The 24457-nt window shown below is 54.1% G+C and overlaps 2 protein-coding genes across 4 annotated transcripts; both read left to right on the forward strand.

Moving 5' to 3' along the window:
• The first annotated feature begins 219 nt into the window (after positions 1–219).
• GPR157 (G protein-coupled receptor 157) lies at positions 220–9197 on the forward strand. Its single transcript, XM_058818562.1, has 4 exons — positions 220–596; positions 6704–6917; positions 8269–8463; positions 8967–9197. The coding sequence occupies exons 1-4, from the start codon at positions 220–222 to the stop codon at positions 9195–9197; spliced, it is 1017 nt and encodes a 338-aa protein (XP_058674545.1).
• A 4980-nt stretch (positions 9198–14177) lies between these two features.
• Positions 14178–23624, forward strand: LOC131567211 (solute carrier family 2, facilitated glucose transporter member 5-like). Of its 3 annotated transcripts, none has more exons than XM_058818755.1 (12): positions 14178–14228; positions 15720–15818; positions 16445–16605; positions 17579–17703; positions 20114–20266; positions 20345–20470; positions 20861–21048; positions 21419–21529; positions 21790–21891; positions 22054–22129; positions 22413–22540; positions 23148–23624. In XM_058818755.1, exons 1-12 carry the CDS (start codon positions 14178–14180, stop codon positions 23373–23375), a joined length of 1548 nt encoding a protein of 515 aa, XP_058674738.1. In that variant the 3' UTR covers positions 23376–23624. The 3 variants fall into 3 exon arrangements, with proteins under 3 accessions (XP_058674738.1, XP_058674739.1, XP_058674740.1); XM_058818756.1 differs by having other exon boundaries at positions 15723–15818; XM_058818757.1 differs by lacking the exon at positions 14178–14228 and adding an exon at positions 15604–15633.
• The last annotated feature ends 833 nt before the right edge of the window (positions 23625–24457 follow it).

A 24457-nucleotide genomic window follows, 5' to 3' on the forward strand; every position in this document is an offset into this window, starting at 1 on the left:
ACACAGCGCTGCCTTCCCGGCCGGTGCCGGCTCCGGTCACCGCGGACACAGCGCTGCGACCGGACCGGACCGGACACTCCGGCAGAGCGCGCCCGACCCGCGGGGCTGCATCGGACTGAACCCCCGCTGTCCCCTCGCTGTCCCTTCGCTCCATCCCGCTGTCCCCTCGCTCCTCTCCTCTGTCCCCGCTCTGTCCCGGCTGTCCCCGCTGTCCCGGCCATGCCGTCCCCGCTGCCGCCCACCCGGCTGCCGCTGGCGGAGCGTGTCCCGGTGCTGCTGTCGTGCGCGCTGTCGTGCGCGGGCTCTGCGCTCCTGCTCTGCTCCCAGGCGCTCTGGCCCGAGCTGCGGACGCGCCCGCGGCAGCTGCTGCTGCACCTGAGCCTGGCCGACCTGCTCTCCGCCCTCTCCTACTTCTACGGCGTGCTCAGGGACTTCCAGGGCACCTCGTGGGACTGCGTCCTGCAGGGAGCCCTGTCCACCTTCGCCAACACCAGCTCCTTCTTCTGGACCATGGCCATCGCGCTCTACCTGTACCTGAGCATCGTCAGGGCCTCCCCCGCGGGCCAGGGCTTGCTCTGGGGCTTCCACGCCGTCAGGTGGGTGCTGTGTGCTGTGCTGGGCGTCCCCTGAGTCTCTTTCCTTTCCTTCTCCTCCTCTACCCCTCAGATTCCTTTTGAACAGGGATTTTGGTGTCTTTAAGCTAACCGACCCTGCTTGTTTCCCCTTTCCCTTCCCAAGTGAGCAGTTGGAGATGCGGAAAAGCTGGAGGGTTTTTTTTGTTCAAGGTCACTTAGGAAAATCTCTGGCAAGTTCTAATGACTGGAAATCCTGGCTTGGCTTCCCCTGCACTCTGATGTTGTAGAAATAACATAACAAACCCTGTGTCTGTGATACCTGCCTGCTGCTGCCCAAGCTTCTGTGTTTGGGATCCGTTTCCACAGGTCCCCAGCTCCCCTGTCAGCCTGGTGTGCGGATCCTCCCCTCTGCCCAGGCAGGTTGCTGTAATCCCACACTCACAGGAAAATGTTCCTCACATGTGGTGAAACTGCCGGGGAAGCGCTCTGAAGCTTGTTTTGGCATGTTTGATTGAAAGCAAGACAAACCAGTCCACAGCGTAGCTTTATGTCTCAGTTTCTGCTATTTAGGGCACTGGTTTTCCACATCATGTTTAGTAAAAGCTTTCATTATGCAATTGGAGCTTGTGGAATCATGTGCTGTGTCCACGCTGAGCAAAACAGTGATCCCTTAGTCCCCTGTGCTGCCAAGCTTCTGTAATAAATTAAAAGAGCAGTGATCTGCTTTAAAAGGGAATAAATAAAAAAAAAGCCCTCGGGACAAGTAAAGAATTTTCTTTGGTTTCTTAGTCAAATATTTGACACTTTTTAGTTTCAAACAGTAGAGCTGAGCCCAGGTGAGGATGGGCAGGGAGGCTTTGAGGCTGAGGGTGAGCCAGGGAAGGGAATTTCAGTCCTGGGATTGCTGCTGGTGAAGGGCTGGGGGGCTGCACAGGGCCCTGGGCTGTTGCTGGAGCTGGGCAAGGTGCCCTGCAGGAGAATTAATAATGGGATAGTAATGAGAATTAATAATGATGTTATCCCATCTCCAGCAAAGCAGAGTTGCACTCTGAGAGCTGTGGTGAGGACGGGGTGCTGCTCAAGAGCCACGTGTTGCTAAATGGATGTAAAACCCCAGTCTGGCTCCTTCCTGGGCATCCTGGCTCCATCAGGCACATCAAAGGGCTCAGGCAAATCTGGCCTCGTTGTAATTTTCCTGTCTGCTAATTGCCTGTGTGGCTTTTGTCTGCACTTCAGTTTCTCCATCTGGTTTAGTGCTCCTCAGCCTTGTCAGCTACCGAGTGTGGAGAGAAACAGAGGCACTGAAACAGAGCTGGCTGCAGTCTGTGCACTCCCAGAAAACTGTAAAAATCCTGGGAGGGAGAGAGATTGCTCTACCCCGGCACAGAGGGAGAGATGCTCTGGGGGGATTTGTTCAGTTTATTTTCAGTTCTTTACAATGAAAATGAAATGCCATCTTCAGTCCTTGCTATTGATCAGCACCGTCTGCTCTGTTTAAAGGCTGTTGAGCACCTGTGATCAGGTTCTGCTTTGTAAATGCCTGTTCTGTGCAGAGCCAGTGTTTAAAGGTGTTTCTGCTTTATGATGTGTCCGAGAAGCCAGAGACAACAAGTGAGGACGTGTTCTGTGCCCATCCGCTTGTGACACATCACCCTGCCTTCCTTCCCTGCGCCTTTGTAGTTACCAGAGAAATTAAATTCTGAATATAATCCTTGGGGATGGAGCTGGCTAAATACACGTTGGAAGTCAGGACCTGGAATTTTCCTGAGGGAATCAGGGTGTCACAGCGGCTCAGACCCGTCAGGCAGGTTTGTGCCACAGGGATTCCTGTGGGAGCACATCCTGCAGAGCTGCACCTCTGCCGTGCTTCTGAACCCGCTGAGCTTCGAGAACAAGCCTGCAGCCAGCTTTGGCAGCCCTTAGGTAGCTGCAGAATGTCAGTGCTGGCAGTGCCAGTGGCCAGGCTGCCTCACTGCTGTGGATTCCCCAGGGTCAGGAATCACCTGCTGGAAAACATCACCTTTGTTGGGAAAGAAATTCATCCAAACTCGGGGTGAGGAACGGAGCAGGCAGAGCCCACCTTGGGGTTATTTCCTGCTTGGCTTTTGGTGCCAATTGCTGACAATGTTTTGAAGGGTTTTCGTTTAATGATCAGGCTGTGCAGATCATTTTAACCATAAATATATTACTTTAAAAAATCTATAACATATGCATGCTTATATATTAAAATATAATAAATACATATATATGCATGGTTATAAATGTGCATATATATATTCATGTTATATATTAAAATATGTTTTTTATATATATACATTTATAACTATCTATACATGTATCTATTCTATCTATAATGCACATCTATTCATGTTATATATTAAAATATATGTTATATATATGTTATATATAACATATATATAACATATATGTTTTATATATATAACATATATATATAACACACACATATATAAATATATAAATATATAAATATATATATATATATATAACATGAATAGATGTTCCTCCTGGACTGCCTGGGACGTCCAGGATGGCTCCTTGGCTAACCTGTGCAGGCAGGTGACAGCAGCTCACCTGCTTGTCAGAGCCCTCAGGGGGGAAAAGCAGTGCAGCACAAATCAAAATGTGCTTATTGGGCAATCTGACCCCAGAGAACCAGGGCAAGTCCAGATGAACGCTGCTGGAGCTGAAGGGGCCTCGCCTTGCCTTGCTTTGGTGTGGCTGTGCAGAGATCTTCTGGGTTGGAGGATTCTTTTATTCACAGATCACCGGGAGCTGTGTTGGAGGAATAAATGCTGCTGTGTCTGCCTTGCAGGTTGGGTTTCCAGCTCTGTACAGGAATGGGGAGTCACCTTCCCTTTTCTCCCAGTGTTTGCAGCCAGGTGTGCTGTGGAGAGGCCCAGCTACAGAACCGCTCTTTGGGGTTTAGGGGGATATTTCTGCTCTCTGTTATCTGGGATCCCTTTTGTTCCAGTGCTCACCCACACCGTGGGTGATGACCTGTCCTGGTTCGGTTCCTGCCCTCCCAGCTCAGTGAAAGCTCTGACATTTGGCCGCCCTCCTGAATCTGTGGAGCTCCTGAGAACAACTGAACCTCCACTCTCAGTTCTCCTTTCCAGCTGCTGACATGGAGCTGAATTCACAGAAATGTCTGATTCCTTCCTAGCTCCTCTCTGATTTCCCTTTGTTGGTAATCCTTCTGCCTGGTGTCAGTGTTAAATATCCATCTGATCCCAGAATATTCCAGCGAAATTAACTCCTGTTAATGCAGCAGTTTTGTTCTTCCTCTCCCCAGTTTTCTCCTGAAGGTTTTTAAGTCCCTTTCTCAGTGGTGAGTTGTTTCCTCTGTGTCTGTGCTTACCCTGTCCTGCCTTACATCCACACTCCATCATTTCACCTGGTTTTATCATCATTCTTTTGCAGTTTCAGCTCACTGATGAGATTGTTATTTGTAAAATCATGTAAAATTAGTTTCTCCATTCACTTCCTTTTTCTTGCTGCCTTTGTGCCTTTCCATGGTTTCTTTTAGGAAGTGCCATTTCTCTGTAATTCTCTACCTTAGTGCAGCGGAATGAGAGCGGAATGCCTTTGCATTTGCAGTTGTTTTCTGAGAAATCCCCAGTTTCACCAAAAGGGCTCCTGGGCTGTGTGGAAACTTTCCTGGTGGTGGTGGTGGTGACGTTTGGGATGTTTTTAGAAGCCTGCTCTGATAACAGAGTGGGGAGGGCTTCCTGCAGCACCCCTGTCCTTAAATAACAGCCCTGGCTTGGAATAGCACTGCCTGTTCTGAGCTGGGCCTGAGACAAAATGTTCCACACGGGCTGCACAGTTGACTCTGAAGGTTTTTACAGCCTTATATTTATATTTGCTTGTTTTGTCAGTAGGTGAATCCAGACATTATTTCAGAGTAGGAAATGGGGTATTTTTGAAACCTAATACCATGGGATTATCTCTGGTGCTGCAGTTGGAGTTTCAGATAATCTGGTCAAGGCAGCTGCTCTTTGCCCACCTGGTCTGGAATCTGATTTTTGGGGGCAAGATCCTCCCCATGCTCCCTGCAGCTGCTCCAGGCTGCCAGGGGAGGGCTGTTTGAGAGGAAGGCAGTCATGGGTTTGTTTTCTGTGCACCTGGGAGAGAGGAGGGCAGTGCTGGAAGCTGGGGTGGCAGGGGGCACACTCAGCTGGATGCAGGGGACACACTCAGCTGGGGTGGCAGGGGACACACTCAGCTGGATGCAGGGGACACACTCAGCTGGGTGCAGGTCACACACTCAGCTGGGTGCAGGGGGCACACTCAGCTGGGTGCAGGGGGCACACTCAGCTGGATTCAGGGGGCACACTCAGCTGGGGTGGCAGGGGACACACTCAGCTGGGTGCAGGTCACACACTCAGATGGATGCAGGGGACACACTCAGATGGATTCAGGGGGCACACTCAGCTGGATGCAGGTCACACACTCAGCTGGGTGCAGGGGGCACACTCAGCTGGGTGCAGGGGGCACACTCAGATGGATTCAGGGGGCACACTCAGCTGGGTGCAGGTCACACACTCAGATGGATGCAGGGGACACACTCAGCTGGATTCAGGGGTCACACACTCAGCTGGATTCAGGGGGCACACTCAGCTGGATTCAGGGGGCACACTCAGCTGGGTGCAGGGGGCACACTCAGCTGGGTGCAGGGGGCACACTCAGCTGGGTGCAGGGGGCACACTCAGCTGGATTCAGGGGGCACACTCAGCTGGGTGCAGGGGGCACACTCAGCTGGGTGCAGGGGGCACACTCAGCTGGGTGCAGGGGGCACACTCAGCTGGATTCAGGGGGCACACTCAGCTGGATTCAGGGGGCACACTCAGCTGGATGCAGGTCACACACTCAGCTGGGTGCAGGGGGCACACTCAGCTGGGTGCAGGTCACACACTCGGATTCAGGGGGCACACTCAGCTGGGTGCAGGGGACACACTCAGATGGATGCAGGGGGCACACTCAGCTGGGTGCAGGTCACACACTCAGCTGGATTCAGGGGGCACACTCAGCTGGATTCAGGGGGCACACTCAGCTGGGTGCAGGGGACACACTCAGATGGATTCAGGTCACACACTCAGATGGATGCAGGGGGCACACTCAGCTGGGTGCAGGGGACACACTCAGATGGATTCAGGTCACACACTCAGATGGATGCAGGGCACTCCTGTGGTGGAATTTCTGTTTGGGCTGCTGGGATTCCTCTGCTCCTCCTCACGGTTTCTTGTGGGCAGCCCAAGCTGCTGAGTGACTTCATTCCAGTGTGTCACCACAGTTATTTTTTTTCTAAATGCTTCCCTGTATTTACCTCTGCCATCAAGTGAGAAGCCAAAGTCACAGCTCCAAGTTTTGAGGATGTGGCTCCTCTTTGCTTTCTTAGCTTTTTACTGTTGCTCCCAGTACTTTTCCCTGCCTCTTTGTCCTTCAGAAACCGTATTTTTTGCTCCCAAAATACTGACTCCATCTCCACTTAAAAGCAAAGCAAGAAAACACACCACTGGCAGAATGAAGTTGTGGATTTCTTTGAGTGCAGAATTTTGAAATGGGAAGGTGGGACTTGGCTGCTTGTGCTCTGAAAGCTCGGGATCAGCTGGCTGCAGGAAAATCACATTTTACAGTGCCCTGGCCTGTGATTGTGTTCACAGGGGTTTTTGGATGAGGGAAGAGATGGAGATCTGACTCCATGTTTCAGAAGGCTTGATTTATTATTTTATGGTATATATTACATTAAAACTATACTAAAAGAATAGAAGAAAGGATTTCATCAGAAGACTAGCTAAGAATAGAAAAAGAAGGAATGGTAATAAAGGTTTGTGGCTTGGACTGAGAGTCCGAGCCAGCTGACTGTGATTGGCCATTAATTACAAACAACCACATGAGACCAATCCCAGATGCACCTGTTACATCCCACAGCAGCAGATAATCAATGTTTGCATTTTGTTCCCGAGGCCTCCCAGCTTCTCCTAAGGAAAGGATTTTCCATAAAGCGTGTCCGTGTGACAGCCCCTGCCTCTGGCACCATTTCCTGGGGTCTGGGGGCTCCTCTGGGGACGCCCCTGGCCCAGCCCCCTCTCTGTGTGTCCCCCCAGCTGGGGTGTCCCCCTGGCCATCACCGTGGCTGCCGTGGCCCTCAGGAAGATTGGCTACGACGCCTCCAACGTCTCCGTGGGCTGGTGCTGGGTCAACCTGGACGCCGAGGACCGGCTGCTGTGGATGCTGCTGGCAGGAAAGCTCTGGGAGATCCTGGCCTACGTCACCCTGCCCGTGCTCTACCTCCTCATCAGGAAGCACATTAACAGAGCTGTGAGTATTTGCTGGGTGGTTCTGTACCCCCACACTCTGCATTTCTTGCTCCCTGTTCAGGCAGGAGGGGTTCACAGCTCTGAAATGTCCCTGATCCAGCAGCACCATCACACAGTGACTTAGCACAAGCTAAGAATGCAAAAGCCCTTTGAAAACGAGCAGGGGGTGTGGGATGCTCATGAGGGAAATGCTACAGTAAGAATTGAAACAGAATGTGAAGGACAAACTCAGCTTTAATCAGTTTTCTGCAGTTCCACTTGTACCAAGGTTGGAATTCTCAAGCCTCAGTGCTTTCAATGTCTGCAGTGGTAGTTTGTGTTTGTGGATGTTATTTTGTACTGCATTTGGGAGCCCAGGCACTGGATGGCTCTGGGCTCCACACAGGAGACTCCCTGTCCTGGCAGGGTTTGGAATTCAGAGTTCAGTTGTTCTGTTCCTTGAGAACACAGAATCCAGGCATCTAGGGCAGCATTTGCATTACACACAGATCCAGATGAGAATGCCAGAGGGAGCTGCACCCAGACATTCCTTTTCTCTCAGCTGGGTTAGGGAAAAAGGCCCACGTGTGGGTGGGTGTCCTTCTGGAAATTCTGTGTCTGCTTGCGGTGGTGGTGGGCATGAGCCCAGCCCCGGTTAGGGCAGGATCCTGCAGATGATTTGGGAGAATGAGGTGATTTTCAGCAGCCCTGAGTGTCCAGGGAAGGGAAGCTGGGGAGGGTTTGCTGGTGCCTGTCAGCATCACCTGGCGTGCAGCAGGCAGGACACGGTGTCCCAGGCTGGGCACAGACAGCAGCGTGACCTGCTGGAAACCTGAGCGGGCTCCTGCCCCTGCCAGGACTGCTGGGGACAGGGCTGGGGACGGGCTGGGGACAGGGCTGGGCATGCTGCTGTCCCTGAACAGTGCTGGGCACGCTGCTGTCCCTGAGCAGGGCTGGGCACGCTGCTGTCCCTCCCCAGTGCTGGGGACAGGGCTGGGCACGGGCTGGGACAGTGCTGGGGACAGGGCTGGGCACGCTGCTGTCCCTGAGCAGGGCTGGGGACGGGCTAGGACAGTGCTGGGCACGCTGCTGTCCCTGAGCAGGGCTGGGCACGCTGCTGTCCCTCCTGTCCCTCCCCAGTGCTGGGGACATTGCTGGGGCAGCTGGCCCCGTTGTCACCTGGGGATCAGAGCAGCACAGGGAGCTGTCACTGCTCGCCTTCAGCAGCAATGTCACTGTCCCCAAAGGCAGACCGTGCGCTCTTCACTGCAGCCCTGCCCTCCTCCTGAGGGTTCCGTGGCTCTGGGCAGGGCCCTGGGGCTGTGCCACATCTGCAGGCTCCTGCTCACCCTGTCCCTGTCCCTGTCCCCCAGCACGCTGCCCTCTCCGAGTACCGCCCCATCCTGCCCGCAGCCCCGGCCCTGCGGCCCCGCGCCAGCCTGGCGGACAAGAAGCTCATCCTCATCCCGCTCATCTTCATCTTCCTCCGCATCTGGAGCACGGTGCGCTTCGTGCTGACCCTGTGCGACTCCCCAGCCGTGCAGAACCCCGTCCTGGTCGTGCTGCATGTGAGTGTTCGCTGGGAACGCACCCCCGGGCAGGTGTGGTGCACACCTGGGCACCTGGCTGGGCAGGTTTGGGGCATCCCTGGCTGGGGCAGGGCAGGGTGGGAGCTCCCAGTGCGGCTTCTCTCGGTGGCACCGAGTGTTGCAGGAGCAGCTGCTGCCCCCAGGCGATGCCCGGGCTGCGGCAGAGGCAGCAATGCAGCAGGAGCTGCTGCAGCAGCATCTAGTGGCTGCAGAGGAAAGCTGCACCGGCAGGGATGGACGGGGGGATGTTGGACGTCTGTCCTCCAGCCGGGCTCAGCCCGTGCCTGCCCTACACCGGTGCCACCACACAACGGCTCCTGGTCTGCTCTTGGGTGCTTTTTGGGGAAAAAACCCTAATTTCCCTGAGTTCCTTGTCCTCAGAGGGGGTGGCTGTGGCCCTGCAGCAGCTGCGGCAGGCGTGAGCTGTTCTCCGGGGTGCCCCGGGGGCATCCCTGGTCATGGCTGTGCTCCTGCCCTCGCAGGGCATCGGGAACACGTTCCAAGGAGGAGCCAACTGCATCCTGTTCGTGCTGTGCACCCGGGCGGTGCGGGCGCGCCTGCTGGCCCTGCTGTGCTGCGGCCCCTCTGCACAGCTGCCCTGGCCTGGGCAGGGCGCCCCCGGCCCCCGGCAGCGCCCCCAGACCCGCGGGGATGGCGACAGGGACTGCGACAAGGACCTGGATGTGCCAAAGCCGCTGCTGCCCAGCACCTGAGCTGGCCCTGCTGCTGCTGATTCCTGCTGCCACGGTAATTGCTGTGAGCCTTTCTTCACCTCAGGGTAACTCCAGTGTGAGCCTTTCTTCACCTCAGGGTAACTCCAGTGTGAGCCTTTCTTCACCTCAGGGCAACTCCAGTGTGAGCCTTTCTTCACCTCAGGGTAACTCCAGTGTGAGCCTTTCCTCCTGCCATGGTAATTCCTGTGAGCCTTTCCTCCTGCCATGGTAATTCCAGTGTGAGCCTTTCCTCCTGCCATGGTAATTCCTGTGAGCCTTTCCTCCTGCCATGGTAATTCCAGTGAGCCTGTGGAAGGAGGATGGAAGCAGGAGCTGAGCTGCAGGGCTGTCTGCCCCACGGGAATGGGGCACCAGGCACAGCTGAGGAGGAGTTGGTGGCTGTTTATAATGGGAAATGCCACGTGCACACCCATCCCATCAGTGCTGCACACATTGGGTGTTTGGTGCCCCCAGTTCATCCCCACCAGGGGATACCTCTGTGGGCAGAGGTGACTCCTGTTCTCCCCTGAAGCCTTGGCATTCACACCATAATTATATCAGTATATTTATATAATTATATCCGTCTATGTATATAATTATATCAGTATATTTAAACCCTGTGCAAACACCCCTGAGCCCATTCCATGGGGCTGCTGCATGGCTCTGCTCCCCAGCCTCCCTGGAGTCCCTGAAAGGCAGATGGAAGCGTCTCATCTGTGCCATGGATGACTCCAAGAGTTGTTTTTTCTCCTTTCAAAAGGCTTTTATAAACTTCTGAAAGCCAAATAGCAACCTTGATGGCTCAGCCTCCTGTGAGTCCCACAAGGCTTGCAAAGAGGAGATGTGTTAAACTTCTTGCAGAAAGGTAGGATAGGAATGTTTAAATTTTATGAGACTCAGTATCGTGCTGTGCTCCGTTTGTTGGAGCCAGCCCTGAAGAGAGAAAGAATTGTCACCAGCTTGGCTTAGGGGAAAACAAAACAGCAGAAAAAACAACACCAGAAAGAATCCAAACAGACTCCATGTCCTCAGTTCGCCTTTTCCCATTACAGAGCTGTGAGAAATGCTGTGGGAGGAATGGGCCAGGGTCACATTTCCAGCTCAGGAGTGTGACTGCCACTGTCCCTGCAGGTTTGGGGTGGTGGCAGTGCCCTGCAGTGACTGTCACTGTCCTGCCACTGTCCCTGGGGTGCTGTGACAGCCCTGCAGTGACTGTCACTGTTCTGTCATTGTCCCTGCAGGTTTGGGCTGGTGGCAGTGCCCTGCAGTGACTGTCACTGTCCTGCCACTGTCCCTGGGGTGCTGTGACAGCCCCGCAGTGACTCTCACTGTCCTGTCCTGTCCCTGTCCCTGCAGGGTGCTGTGGCAGCCCCCCAGAGGGAGCTGCAGCCCGGGGAAAGCAGCGCTGGAGATGCTGAGCCCTGCCCGGCTCCCGGAGCTGCTCGGCTGTGTCAGGATGCTCTGGAGCACGCTGCCCTCCCGCTTGTGTCCCCTCCTTCCCAACGGGAAGCTGAACCCTCGGCTGGGGTGTTGTTTTCTGCCTGCCCAGGCTGGCGTGGTGAGTTCTGAGGTGAACAGAGCCCGGCCAGGAGGCTCCAGGAGCTGCCGAAGGACTGACCTGGGCAGGGCCCTCAGCGACGGTGAGAGCCCCGGGAGCCCCAGCCTGGCTCTGCTCTGCTCTTGGACTGGGACAGGACAGGGATTGTTCTGTGGTGATGCTGGATGGCGCCTCTGGATGCTGAACCTCCTCCCTGGGGTTTGTTTGGGGATGCTGATCCACCACTGGCGTTTGGGGATGCTGATCCCTCTCCCTGGGGTTTGTTTGGGGGCTGTCACCACTGGGGTTTGGGGTTGCTGGTTCCTCCTCCCTGGTGTTTGGGGATGTCACCATTGAGGTTTTGGGGATGCTGATCCCTCTCCCTGGTGTTTGGGGCTGTCACCATTGGGATTTTGGGGATGCTGATCCACCATTGGGATTTTGGGGATGCTGATCCCTCTCCCTGGTGTTTGGGGCTGTCACCATTGGGATTTTGGGGATGCTGATCCACCACTGGGGTTTTGGGGATGCTGATCCCTCTCCCTGGTGTTTGTTTGGGGATGCTGATCCACCATTGGGGTTTGGGGATGCTGATCCCTATCCCTGGTGTTTGGGGCTGTCACCATTGGGATTTTGGGGATGCTGATCCACCACTGGGGTTTTGGGGATGCTGATCCCTCTCCCTGGTGTTTGGGGCTGTCACCATTGGGGTTTTGGGGCTCTCCTGAGGGAACCAGAGCCCTGTGGCTCCCCAGGGATTGGGGATGTGCTCAGGCTCCAGCAGGGACAGCCCTGCCCACAGCAGGGCAGTGCCTGGCTCACAGCTCAGCTCCTGGGCTTGGTCTGTGCCTTGGATCACACTGGGCAGGGGCTGGGGCTGGGTGTGCCATTTGGAGATGATGTTTTACCTCATTCACAGCTCTTTGCTTGTGTTTTTAAAGTATTTTCTCCGAGTTTTACAAAATAAAGGTCAGTTTCTTTACCAGGACAGTGCCCAGCGTTGCATTTGTGCAGCACAAACAGGATCTGCTCTGGTTCTGGTTCTGGCTCCAGAGCCCAGTTCTGCTGCTGTTCCCTGCAGAGCCTTCTCCAGCACTTTTACTGTCCTGCAAACTGAGTTTGCCTCTTAATCATTTTTTTCCCCCCGAAGATATCAGGGTTTCATCGGACCCAGCCTTGAGCACACATGGTGTGGATAAATAAATCATCAGGTGAGGGTGAATAAATCATCAGGTGAGGGTGAATAAATCCCTGCACACCAGGGGCTGGGTGAGGGCAGGGGAGTCATGGGGAGCATTGAACATCTCCAGGCACACAGGGGTGGGGAGCAGATGTAAAACCTTGGGCTGTGCTGCAGCTGAGATGGAAAACGTGCTTGTAAATGCTGTAAAATCAGCTCTTTGCTGGTTCCTGGCCCTGCCCTTTGCCAAGTCCAACAGGATCCCAGCTGCTGGAGGTGTCACAGCCCTGCAGTGCTTTGAAAATCCAAGAGTTTGATTTACTGCCCTGTCTCCCTTCACCAAGCTCCTCCAGGATCATCCCCGTGCCAATGACAACCACAGAGATGTTCCTGCCACGCTCCTGCTGTGTTCAGAAAATATTCCAACTCTTCTGCTGCCACAAGCAAATATTTGCTGTGATGAAGGGGTTCTGATGACAAACACATGTGATCTCTTTGATTCCTGCATGTTTTCAAGATTATTTCTTCAAGTTCAGGAGCAGAGCTTAAAGACCATGATAGAGAATTCTCCTTCCCTGCATTTACTGAGTGTCAGAGCAGCTGTCAGAGCTCCCAGAGGGTGAAGCAACCTTTGAAGGAGTGGAAATTTGCCCTTTTTGCAGCTTCCCCTATTCTGGGGCAGAATTTTCCCTCTTGGCTGCAGACGTGTGAAGGTGAGGGCAGCAGGAGCTGATCCCTGCCATGGCAAGCTGTGTACATTCGTGAATGAGACGGGGCAAACCTGAACCAGTGTCGTGAGCTGTTTATTCAGCACATCAGTCTCGGTCCACTGTTAGGACAATGGAGACAGGATGTTAACAGCTCTCTGATCTAAAGGGAATGCCAAGGGGGTGTTGCATTACAGCACAGCATAAAGCCATCTCAGCCTAGATTTCAGCCAATCTCACACAGAGCAAAACATATTGACAAGAATTCTATCTAATCGTATGAAACACACGTCATGATAGGTGACACAACGGCTCGTTCATGAGAGACAAAGCACAGAGACTCATTCATACTAACCTTCTAAAGATGTACATTAAATAACCTTGTTGCAATCTACGAAGACACGTTACAAAAGTCTATTGTGCTGTTTCTCACGTCTGCTCTACTGCTCAGAAAACTTTTCGCTGCATTAGCAATGCTCACAAATCTGCTGTCAGAAGCCTGCCTTTTTAACCACCTTCTCAAAACCCTCTGATTTTATGAATCCCAGCAATCCCCATCAGGACACCTGGGAACAGCAACTTCAGGCTCTGAAAAGAAAGGCAAGGAAAGAGAAAAGCAGCGGGGCTGGATTTTGCTGAATTGCTGCTCCGTGGGAGCAGCAGGCGCTGCCCTGTCCCTGCTCGGGCCGTGCTGCAGCCAGCCAGGGGCTGTGCAGGGCACGTGGAGCACGGCAGGAGCTGCTCAAGAGGCGCCTTTTCCTGCCTGCCCAACAAAAACAGGCAGAGCAGCAAGGCAGCAGGTTCTGTTCTGGTTCGTCCTGCTGCTGGGAACGCCTGTGAGCGTTTCCCTGATAAACTCTGGATTGTAGTGGATGATTAACCGGGCTCCAAAGCCGTCCCGTAACAGAGGAGAGGCAGCAGCACGTGCTGCACCCTGCCTGGAGAGGGGAAGGAGCTGCTTTGGAGGAGACAGCCAAGGAGCAGCTCTGGAGGATGAGCCCTGGGGGCTGCAGCGCTGCCTGAGCCAGCTGGGCTGCAAGGTAGGACAGGAGCGGCATTTGGGGCAGATTTGTGCAGCTCGTGTGCACGGGCTCGGCGGGGTTCAGCTGCAGCTCCCTGGTGCCACAACTGCTGGGCACCAACTCTGGCTGTGCCACCCCAGGAGCCGCAGCTCCATGGGCTCTGCTTGTCTGTATGTCCAGATATGGGGGAAATTGGCTCATTGTACCAGCTTTGGGGAAGGTCTGCCCCTTCTCCCTGCAGAGATGAGCCTGTGCCCCCCTCACTGGGCAGCACCTCTGTCTGAGACAGCATCTGGTGGAAGAACATCTGTCACTGGCACCAGAGCTGGGCGACAATGAAACTGCAGCCATGGGAGAGTCAGGCAGGGGAAGGGGATGATCAGTCACAGCCTTACCCTGGCTGACAGAGCCTGGCAGGGTCTGGAGGTGTTTGGGAGAGTCACGGGAGGGGTTTCTCTGTGCAGGGCAGTCCCCTGCCCCCGTGGCTGCTGGAGGAAGCCGTGCTCAGCATCTGTGATCCGCGCCCCCAGCAGCATGGAAGGAGGGAAGCGGGACAGCTCCGAGGGCACCCAGGGTGCCAGGGGGGTGAGTGTGGTGCCTGCCTGCCCCCAGGGACACGGGGACACCTGGGCACACCTGTGACGAGAGGAAAGACCCTGATTTTGGGCTGAGATGTTTCTGTTCTTGAGCCCGGTTTGTGTCTGTCTGCAGTGCTGCACTGAGTGGTTGATTGCAGCTCTGCCACCCCATAACTTCTGTGGAATTTTCCTTCTGTGTCACCTTCTCCTTCTGTGGGACTTCCCCCTTCTGTGTGTGAGTTTTCTTCCCTATTTTCCAGTCGGTTTTTGCTGCAGATGCTCCTGGACGGGGCTGCCTTTCCCGAAGAGGAGCCTTGCCCAAAGCGCCGCTGGGGAACGCCAGAGGTTTCCTTGGGAGTGCTGGATGTCAATGATTTACACCAGCGGCTCTTGTGAGCTCCTGGGAGCTGGTTAATGGGAGCAAGGAGCTGCTTTTCTTCACCCATGAGGGAATGTCAGCAGCCTCCTCCCAGAAAAAGGACCTGGAAGCCTGAGCCTCCTTCCAAACCTGAATTTGGATCTCCTGTGACACCTTAAACCCTGCAGGTCCCTGGAGCTGGGCTGCCAGGGATGCTGAGGGACAGAAAGGAGCACCAGCAGCTATTTGGACAAATGTTCAATTAGGGAAGGGACAGAGAACTCGTGTGGGACCCGAGCTGAGAGCTGGGACAGAAATCCTGGCAGCCATCAAGGCCATTAGGGCTGGAGAGGGTGGCAGCAAAGGAGATTAAAATGAAAAATGGCTTTATTGATGTAGCAGCAGCGAGATGCATTAGTGAGCTGTAAAACCCAGCCAAAGAAAACCCCAACAACCCAGCTCTGTCAGCACGGCCCGGGGCTGAGCTGCAGCTGAACTGCTGGGAAAAGGGAATTGTTCTGGTGGTTCGTGAGCCTGGGGAATGTGTGCCCACGTCGGGGCTCTGATCCTGCTCAGATGGCAATGCCCTCCCCTGTCCCAGGGCAAGGTGCAGCTCCTGTGCCCTCTGCCAAGCCTGGGGGTTGCCTGGATAAATTCTAATTGGCTTCGGTGGCAATCAGTCGGGTCCACAAACAGCTCCATCCCAAAACGCAGAGGAAGAGAAAACCAACAGGAAAGGGATTTGGCCACTTAATGCAAAAATCACTTCTTTTTAAGGCTTTCCTGTGCCAATATCCTGCGTTATCGCACTGCCCAATTTGCACATTGGAAAAGGATAATTGCACACAACCTTTTTCCCTGCAGGGTGGTGTTTTAAGAATGGTAACTTGGAAAAAAATTAATCATCCAAATGATTCATCAATAGCAGCAAAGCAGAGTGAGTTACTCTAATGGCTGTGGGCATATCAAGCAGAACAAAGTGAGCTGTAATGGAAACAACCCATTGGGCTTTAAATGCAGCAAAATGAAGGGAAAACACAGAAAGCAAGACTTGGTGTATTTCATTGTTTTTACTGGATGTTGTTAATGCCTAAGAGCCACTTCCAAGGGGGTGCTGATGGTTTTTCTCTCCCTCTGCAGAAGATGACGCTGCCCCTGGCCCTGGCGGCTCTGATTTCTGCCTTTGGCTCTTCCTTCCAGTACGGCTACAACGTGTCTGTGATCAACTCCCCTGCCCCGGTGAGTGGTGAGGGCCGGGGTTATGCAAATTCAATTCATTGAATTATTTGAAAAATAATTATGAAAAATTATTTGTGGGGGTTTGTGGGGGGCTCGTGCTCTCTCTGTGCACCTGGGACACAGCTCTGGGAACCAGGCACATCCTACAGGGCAGGACAGCCTGCAGGAACACAGGCTTTTCATCTTCCTCCTCCATCCTCCTCCTCCTCCCCAGGCTTCTCCATCCTCATCCTCCTCCTTCATCCCAGGCTTCTCCATCCTCCTCTTCCTTCATCCCAGGCTTCTCCCTCCTCCTCTTCCTTCATCCCAGGCTTCTCCATCCTCCTCTTCCTTCCTCCCAGGCTTCTCCCTCCTCCTCTTCCTTCATCCCAGGCTCCTCCATCCTCCTTCATCCCAGGCTTTCCATCTTCCTCCTCCCCAGGCTCCTCCATCCTCCTCCTCCTCCCCAGGCTCCTCCATCCCTCCCTTGCACTCATTCCCAGCTCAGCCATCCCATTTTTCCTCAGGACAGTTGTTTTATGGCAGGGTTTTATGGCAGAGCTTTATGGCCCTGAGCTGCTGTTATCTAACCCTCCCAGCACAGGGATTGTCCCTCTGTGCCAAACCTGCTCTGTGCTTCCTTCCAGTACATGCAGGACTTCTACAACAGCACCCACCTGGAGAGGACAGGGCTGCCCATGGACAGGGGCTTCCAGACCCTGCTCTGGTCACTCACAGTGTCCATGTTCCCCCTGGGTGGCCTCTTTGGGTCACTCCTGGTGTGGCCCATGGTCAACAGCTGTGGCAGGTGGGTGAGAGGCCCTGCCCTCCTTCGGGAGAGACAACGTTGAGCTGGTGGGGACCCCACCTTGCCCAGCCCTTGAGCTGCCTGAAATTCCCTCTCACACCTTGGGGCAGATGGAGAGCAGCTGTTGTGTCCCATTGGGAAGGGATTTATGGGGTTCTGGTGTGGCTGGGGTGTGAGCTGGGCTCAGCCCCAAGGGTTGTGTCCCATTGGGAAGGGATTTATGGGGTTCTGGTGTGGGTTGGGCTCAGCCCCAAGGGTTATCTCCCATTGGGAAGGGATTTATGGGGTTCTGGTGTGGGTTGGGCTCAGCCCCAAGGGTTGTGTCCCATTGGGAAGGGATTTATGGGGTTCTGGTGTGGGTTGGGCTCAGCCCCAAGGGTTGTGTCCCATAGGGAAGGGATTTATGGGGTTCTGGTGTGGGTTGGGCTCAGCCCCAAGGGTTGTGTCCCATTGGGAAGGGATTTATGGGGTTCTGGTGTGGGTTGGGCTCAGCCCCAAGGGTTGTGTCCCATTGGGAAGGGATTTATGGGGTTCTGGTGTGGGTTGGGCTCAGCCCCAAGGGTTGTGTCCCATTGGGAAGGGATTTATGGGGTTCTGGTGTGGGTTGGGCTCAGCCCCAAGGGTTGTGTCCCATTGGGAAGGGATTTATGGGGTTCTGGTGTGGGTTGGGCTCAGCCCCAAGGGTTATCTCCCATTGGGAAGGGATTTATGGGGTTCTGGTGTGGGCAGGGCATGGAGCCAGTGGGGAAATAAAGTCCTGGGGTCAGATCAGGCCCAGCTTCTGCTGCTCAGGCTTCCTGAGAAACTTCACTTTGTTCTGGAGGCCTTCATTGCCTGCAGGAAAAACGTGGCCATTGCCATTTCCTCCTTGAGCAGTGTTTGGCACGATGATTAATTGATTTTTGGACAGAGGGGATCTCTCTGCAACTCAGCAATGCCCAGCTGAATTCTCTCTCCTGCTGCTCCCTTGCAGAAAGGGCACTTTGCTGATAAATAACCTCTTCTCCATCGCTGCTGCAATCCTCATGGGGACCTCAGAACTGGCAAAAAGCTTTGAAGTGATCATCCTTTCCCGTGTCCTCGTGGGAATATTTGCTGGTAAGTGGGCGGTAAAGGGGGAGCAGTAAATATTTCCTTGGCTGTGGAAAGGTGTTTTATTCCCCCAGCAGATGCTCTCACAGGTATCTCACTTCGGGATCTGCATGACAAGGCTGCACTTCAGCCTGGTGCAGAAGGACTGAAGATCTTTGGGAGATAATGGGGCTGGAATCTGAGCTGCAGGGAGGAGATGTGTGTCTGTAAATGCAGCAATAAACATCTGCTGGGCACTGCAGCTCCAAACCCGCTGAGGATAATCTGTTTGCCCAGACATCTTGAAGCAGATAGTCTGCTCCTTTCCTTTTTAACAGAACCAGAATAATCCATCAAAAGCACTGCCAGATCCAATAATCCAGTCCTGGAACTGGCTGTTCTTCCTGCAGCAGAAAAGAAATGTTAAAAGGGAGAGCAAAGGGCTCAGAGCCCCTGGGTTTCCTGCAGAGGGAGGGAATCGAGGATATCTGTGTGTTCCTGCTGGATTGGCAGTGCTGGAGCTGCAGGAGCAGAACAGAACCGTGCTGGGTGCCCTGAGCTCAGCCAGGCCTGTAAGGGTCCTAAGAGCATTCAGGCTCAATTAATTGGCTTTGGGCTGGTGAGACTGGCACACTCCATGGCTTGTTAATGAGCTGGGCTGGCTTGTAAGAACAATTTCCTGCCTTAGCTGGCCAATTGTAATTGCTGCATGCACAGATCAATTGCTTTCCTGAGCCAGTTTCTTGTTTTCCTTTTTTTTTTTTTTTAATCCAAAGGTTTTACCCTGACTTTTGACTCCCTCAAACCTGGCAGCTGCCCTCAGCACGGAGCTTGGGACAAATGCTAAGGGTCCTGTTGAATGTGATCCCTCTCTGCAGTTATTTACAACCCACAAATCCAGCCTGGCTGCCCTGGCTCGTCCCACCCTGGCTGGCCTGGCCTGAACTGGGGCTGGGGAGGACCCAGGGCTGGCACCCCCTGGCACTGGTGGCTCTGGTTTCTGTCCCTTTTAGGTGTGACAGTGGTCACAGGGTGAGGGGAGAGATGAGAATGTTGACTCTATGCTTTAGAAGGTTTGATTTATTGTTTTATGATATATATATATATATTACATTATAACTATAGTAAAAAGAATAGAAGGGAAAAGTTCATCTCAGAAGGCTGGCTAAGAATGGAGTGGAATGGAATGGAATGGAATGGAATTAGAATAGAATAGAATAGAATAGAATAGAATAGAATAGAATAGAATAGAATAGAATAGAATAGAATAGAATAGAATAATAACAAAAGCAGCTGGCTCAGACAGAGAGAGCCAGCTCTGCCGTGACTGGTCACTAAATTTAAGCATTTACACAAGACCAATCACAGATTTACCTGTTGCATTCCACAGCAGCAGATAACCATTGTTTACATTTTGTTCTTGGAGCTTCTCAGCTTCTCAAGAAGAAAAAATCCTAAGGAAGGATATTCATAAAAAGATGTCTGCGACATTTAGGCCTTTGAGCTTTCAAATATCAGCCCGATCACCTTTGGCTCCTGCAGCCCAGGGGCTCTAGAAAGGTCAGACGAGAGCTGCCTGTGGTCATTTGATCCCAGGAGTTTGGGAGCTGCAGGATTGGCAGCACAGGGGCTGGCTGGGGTCACTGTGGGCAGCCCTGAGAGCTCCTAAAATAACCCGTGTCCCTGGTGCCCTTATTAGAGCAGGAACAGCCACTGCAGCAGGCCACCCGCACGGCGTCACGGGCCAGCCAAGCCCTCAGCACGGCCTGACCCAGCAGGGAAGTTCTAAATCCGACACGGAGCCGTTTCCTTCCCCTTTCACAGCAGCGTGTCTGGGTACTGACTTCTCTTCTTGCTTTAGAGGAAGCAAAAGGTTCCTCTCTTGTATTTGCAGTTAGTTTCCAAACCTGGAGCAGCACAGCTTTTCTTTGTGTGCCTTGTGCCGCTCCTGGCAGAGCCTGCTGGGGAAAGATGCATTCAGGGGGATGAACACTGAACACTCAAACCAAGAAACCCCCAAATATCTGCTGGCTCTGCAGGCAAGGCAGGCTCCTGCTCGCCCTGCCACACTCCACAAGTGCTTTGCTGCCCAGAGCTGATCACCCAGGCACTGAAAGCAGAAGGGTTTGGCTGTGAAGCTTGCACCTTGTGGTTCTTCAGGGATCCCTTTTGTGGCCCATGGGCAATCAGCAGCTGGCTGAAGGCTGAGCTGCATGTCTGACACTGCTCCCAATTTGTCTAGGTAGTGGCAAAGAAGCCAAGAAAATAGGAAAGAAACAAAAAGAGAGCAAAAGAGTCAGCTTCAGTGTGCAAGCTCGTTCTAGAAGTAGTCTGCTGGGAAAGGAACCCCCAGTTGAATTTCCAATGTGTTCATGCACTTGATTCAGTAACTGGTCAAAGTAAAAACCAATCCTTTTGTACAACTCTTAACTTCTAGGTCTGGCTTCCAACGTGGTTCCCATGTTCCTCGGAGAAATGTCCCCCAAGAACCTGAGAGGAGCTGTGGGGGTGGTGCCACAGCTCTTCATCACCATTGGCATCCTTGCAGCTCAGATCCTCGGGCTGCAGGGCATCCTTGGCAATGCCAGAGGTAAAGCTGTGGCCCGGGGCCTCTCCAGGCTGCCCGGGGTGAGGATTTCCCTCTCTGATTGCTGTGACCTTGCTGCAGGGTGGCCCGTGCTGCTGGGGCTCACTGGCATCCCGTCCCTGCTCCAGCTCCTGGCACTGCCCTTCTTCCCCGAGAGCCCCAGGTACCTGCTCATCCAGAGGGGCTCCGAGGAGCAGGCACGGACAGGTACAGCCCCACGCTGTGCCCTGCTGCCATGCCAGGGGGCTGCCAGGGCATGGGGCTGGCGGTGGGATGGAAAAGGGAGCTGGGAGGGGATGGGGCTGGCGGTGGGATGGGGCTGGATCTGGCTGTGGGACAGGCTGGCAGCACCACGAGGATGGAAAAGGGAGCTGGGAGGGGATGGGGCTGGATCTGGCTGTGGGACAGGCTGGCAGCACCACGAGGGTGGGAGGTTCTCCACTGATGGGGGTGGAATTCTCAGGACACCACTCCTTTCCCTGGGCGTGGGGACGCCCAGGTGCCCAGCACGCTGCCCAGGTGCCCACCCTGCTGCGTCCTGCTCTGAAGCAGCACAGCTCTGCCATCCTGGGGCTGTCCTTGTGCTCTCCCCACCAGCTCTGCAGAGGCTGAGGGGCTGGCAGGACGTGGATGAGGAGATTCAGGAGATGTACCAGGAGGATCGCTCCGAGAAGGAGGAGGGGCAGTTCTCTGTGCTCAGCCTGTTCACCTCCAGGGGCCTCAGGTGGCAGCTCATCTCCATCATCGTCATGATGGCAGGGCAGCAGCTCTCGGGGGTCAACGGGGTGAGTGGGGGGGCACAAACAGGGCCGGAACTTCAGAGGGGTTCTGGGGGCACTGCTGGCACAGGGCAGTCCTGGGGGCACTGCTGGCACAGGGCAGACCCCTGGGAGAGCCCCTTCACCCAGGACATGCCCAGTGTCACACAGGGCTGGGTCAGGCCTGGCCAGCTCCAAACACAGGACAAGGTGCAGGCTCAGTGCCCTGTTAATGGTCACTGGAGTGTTTCTGGAGCAAAGTGCCCACATCCCAGCCAGTGTCTGCAGAGATGGACAGATTCCATCCTGGGGCTCCAGTGCACCAGTGCCAGCATTTAAAGCAGTCCCCACGCCCTGCCTCAGGCCACGCAGTAACTGTGCTGTGGTTCTGCTGCAGGTTTTCTACTATGCAGACAGGATCTTCGAGTCAGCGGGGGTGCACAGCAGCAGCATCCAGTATGTCACCGTGTCAATAGGTGCCATCAACGTGGTCATGACGCTGCTGGCTGTAAGTTTGTGCTGGGGCTCTCTGAGCTCTCCCCTGCCCCTGTTTAAATTAGGTTGTGCTCGTGGAATCCTGCAGTCGCAGAATGTTTGGGTTGGAAGGGACCTTAGAGGTCATCTCATCCCAAAAACCTTCCACTGGAGCGTTATTTGCGCACTCTGGGAGGTGTTTTCCATGACAGATGCCCTGTGGCGTCCCTTGGACAAAAGCATCTGCAGCAATTGCTGAGCCCCTGGTGTCTGCCCCTCTCCTGTCTCTCCCAGGTTTTCATTGTGGAGTCCCTGGGGAGGAGGATCCTTCTCCTGGCTGGCTTCGTGCTGTGCTCTGCCTCCTGTGCAGTCCTAACCCTGGCCCTCAACCTCCAGGTGTGTATGATGGCTCAGCTGGTCCCCCCCATGGTTTCTGTGCCTGATCCTGGCACTGAAGGGTGACCCTGCCCCGGAACTCACCCAGACCTCACCGTGAGCAGCTCCCTGAGTGTGCAGGGCACGTTCAGACACCCCTCAGCTGTGCTTCCATCCTCACAGAGCTCTGTGTCCTGGATGTCCTACCTCAGCATAGTCTGTGTCATTGCCTACATCATTGGACACGCCGTCGGACCCAGTGAGTGCCCACAGCCTCCCCAGGAGCTGGGTAAAGCCAGGTGCTGCCTTCAAGGTCCAGCCAAAACCTCTGTGGGGCTCATCCAGGGGGGGCTCAATTTCGCCCCTGTGCGGCCATGCCCTGTGCAAGCCATTTAATTGCCCCGTTTTTTCCTTTAAATTGAATCCTTGTTTGATTTGCTGATACCTGAAACCACTGCCTGCCACTGAGATGAGCGGTGTAATGAGGAGCTCAGGGTGAGGGGACTCCCTGAGGGGTGGCCTCAGCTGCAGCTGCCCTGCAGGTCCCATTCCTGCCGTGATGATCACCGAGATGTTCCTGCAGTCGTCCCGGCCCGCGGCGTTCATGGTGGGCGGCTCTGTGCACTGGCTGAGCAACTTCACCGTGGGGCTGCTCTTCCTCTACATGGAGGTGAGAAGGACAGCACTCGGGCCTCTTCACCCCCGTGCCCTTGCAGAGAGGCTTTGGGGAGTGTGGATGCATTTGCTGGTTCCCAAATGCCCTGGGTGGGATGTGTCGTGGGCAGGAGACTGATGCTGCTCAGCATTGTCTCATCACACCTGCCTGTTGCACAGGCTTTAAAAGAAAGCAGTTTGATTGCCAGCTCTCATCCTGAGCTCAGGAGCTTGGAAAAGATGGCAAATTCCCCATCTTCCCCTGCAGGATGTGCCTTGAAGGGACAGTTTTAGGTTCTGAAATCTGGATGTCCAGTTAAACTGCCCCCAGCAGCAGGGACCACAAACTGCTGCAGGCCCTGACCTCACCCTGGGCAGAGGCAGCTGCTGAGTTTTGTGTGAGTTACAGAGCAGACCCTCAGCCTCCTTTCCCAGTGAGTTTCCAATGAACCCCTGGTGTTGGTTGGAGAATACAGAATCTAAAAGCTCCCCAGCTTTGAGTCGTTCAGGCTAAACCACGAGCACCTCACCGTGGCAGCATTTCCACAGGCAGGGCAGGCCCAGAGCAGGCATTCCCAGCTGGAATGTGCCCTGAGCCCTGCTCTCTCCTGTCCCTGCCCTAGGCTGGCCTGGGGCCCTACAGCTTCCTCATCTTCTGTGCCGTCTGCGTGGCCACCCTGCTCTACATCTTCTTCATCATTCCCGAGACCAAGAATAAAACCTTCATGGAGATCAACAGGATCATGGCCAAGAGGAACAAAGTGGAGGTGCAGGAAAGCCAAGAGCCTAAAGATTCCTACCCCCTGAGCAGGCAGGAAGAGAAGAAATCACTCTCCAGCACTGAGATGTGAGCCAGCTGTGTTTGGCCTGACAGGATCTGTTCAGCAGGAAAACAAATCCAGGGATTCCTCCTTTGATGCTGATCTGACAATCACAGAACTGTTAAGGCTGGAAAAGACATTTAACATCAAATCCAAAGCTAATGCTGCCAAATCCTCCTCTTGTTCCAAGGAACAGGAAATGTCCTCAGCCAGCTCAGTCTGTGACCAAGGAGCTGATGAGTGTCCCTGGTGTCCTGGTGGCACATCCAGGGGACACATGGCAGCCCTTGGGCTGGCTGTGGGGCAGTTGTGTGCAAGGAGTGCCCTAAACTCCTCTGAGAACTGTCACTTGTGTGTTTGAGGATCCAGCAAGGGAAATTAAATTCCATTTGGTATGTCAGTGTGTGCCCTCTGTTCTGACAAAAGCAGAACTGTTGAGCAGCTTGGCATGGATCTTGTGTAGTAGATGGAGAATCCCTCACTGATTTACTTTAACCTTAGCAAATCAGTTTATATATACAACAATCAGTTTATCTACACAATACACCTGTGCTCAAGTTTGTGATATATGAGTGTTGGAAAAGGAGCTGTTTCCATGCTCTGTCTCTGCATCCACTACAGAAAAGAAGCAAAGTTGTGCCACGGGCCAGGGCACAGGGAGTGCACAGGACCTGTCCTGGGAGCTGCCCTGCCACAGCTCCACATCTGCTCCTGTGGGACACGACTGCAAGGGAAGGGAGGTGAGTTGGCGCTGACAAACAGGAGAGACAAGCAGGGAGGATGGAGAGAAACTGAGACTGGGAAATGAATGGGAGAGAAATTTTATTTGAGAAAGCGGCTCCTTTGAGCAGAGAGCAGCTCTTTGGCATGAAAAAAAAATCTGTGTATGGGGATCTAAATCAACCCCCTGGAGAGAGGTAACAACCCAGGGTGCTGGACTGTGCCAGATTCTGCAGTTCATTGCTTTTATCTCACGGATGGAGGTTTTGGTCTCTTGGAAAAACACCCTGGAGCACCAGGAGGTGCATAGCGAGCCTACAAAGCAGGAGGAGCAACAAGCAAACCAGCTCAGTTTTTGTGACTTTCCCAGGCCACAGCTGGGGCCGTCTGGA

Source organism: Ammospiza caudacuta, chromosome 22, assembly GCF_027887145.1.
Source record: "Ammospiza caudacuta isolate bAmmCau1 chromosome 22, bAmmCau1.pri, whole genome shotgun sequence".
Lineage (NCBI taxonomy): Eukaryota > Metazoa > Chordata > Aves > Passeriformes > Passerellidae > Ammospiza > Ammospiza caudacuta.

Coding starts and splice junctions, on each gene's coding strand:
- LOC131567211 (XM_058818755.1), top strand. CDS start 14,178: ATGGAAGGAGGGAAGCGGGACAGCTCCGAGGGCACCCAGGGTGCCAGG. Junction 16,606..17,578: donor ATGGTCAACAGCTGTGGCAG/GTGGGTGAGAGG, acceptor GCTCCCTTGCAG/AAAGGGCACTTTGCTGATAA. Junction 21,049..21,418: donor AGCTCTCGGGGGTCAACGGG/GTGAGTGGGGGG, acceptor GTTCTGCTGCAG/GTTTTCTACTATGCAGACAG.
- GPR157 (XM_058818562.1), top strand. CDS start 220: ATGCCGTCCCCGCTGCCGCCCACCCGGCTGCCGCTGGCGGAGCGTGTC. Junction 597..6,703: donor TGGGGCTTCCACGCCGTCAG/GTGGGTGCTGTG, acceptor GTGTCCCCCCAG/CTGGGGTGTCCCCCTGGCCA. Junction 8,464..8,966: donor CCGTCCTGGTCGTGCTGCAT/GTGAGTGTTCGC, acceptor CTGCCCTCGCAG/GGCATCGGGAACACGTTCCA.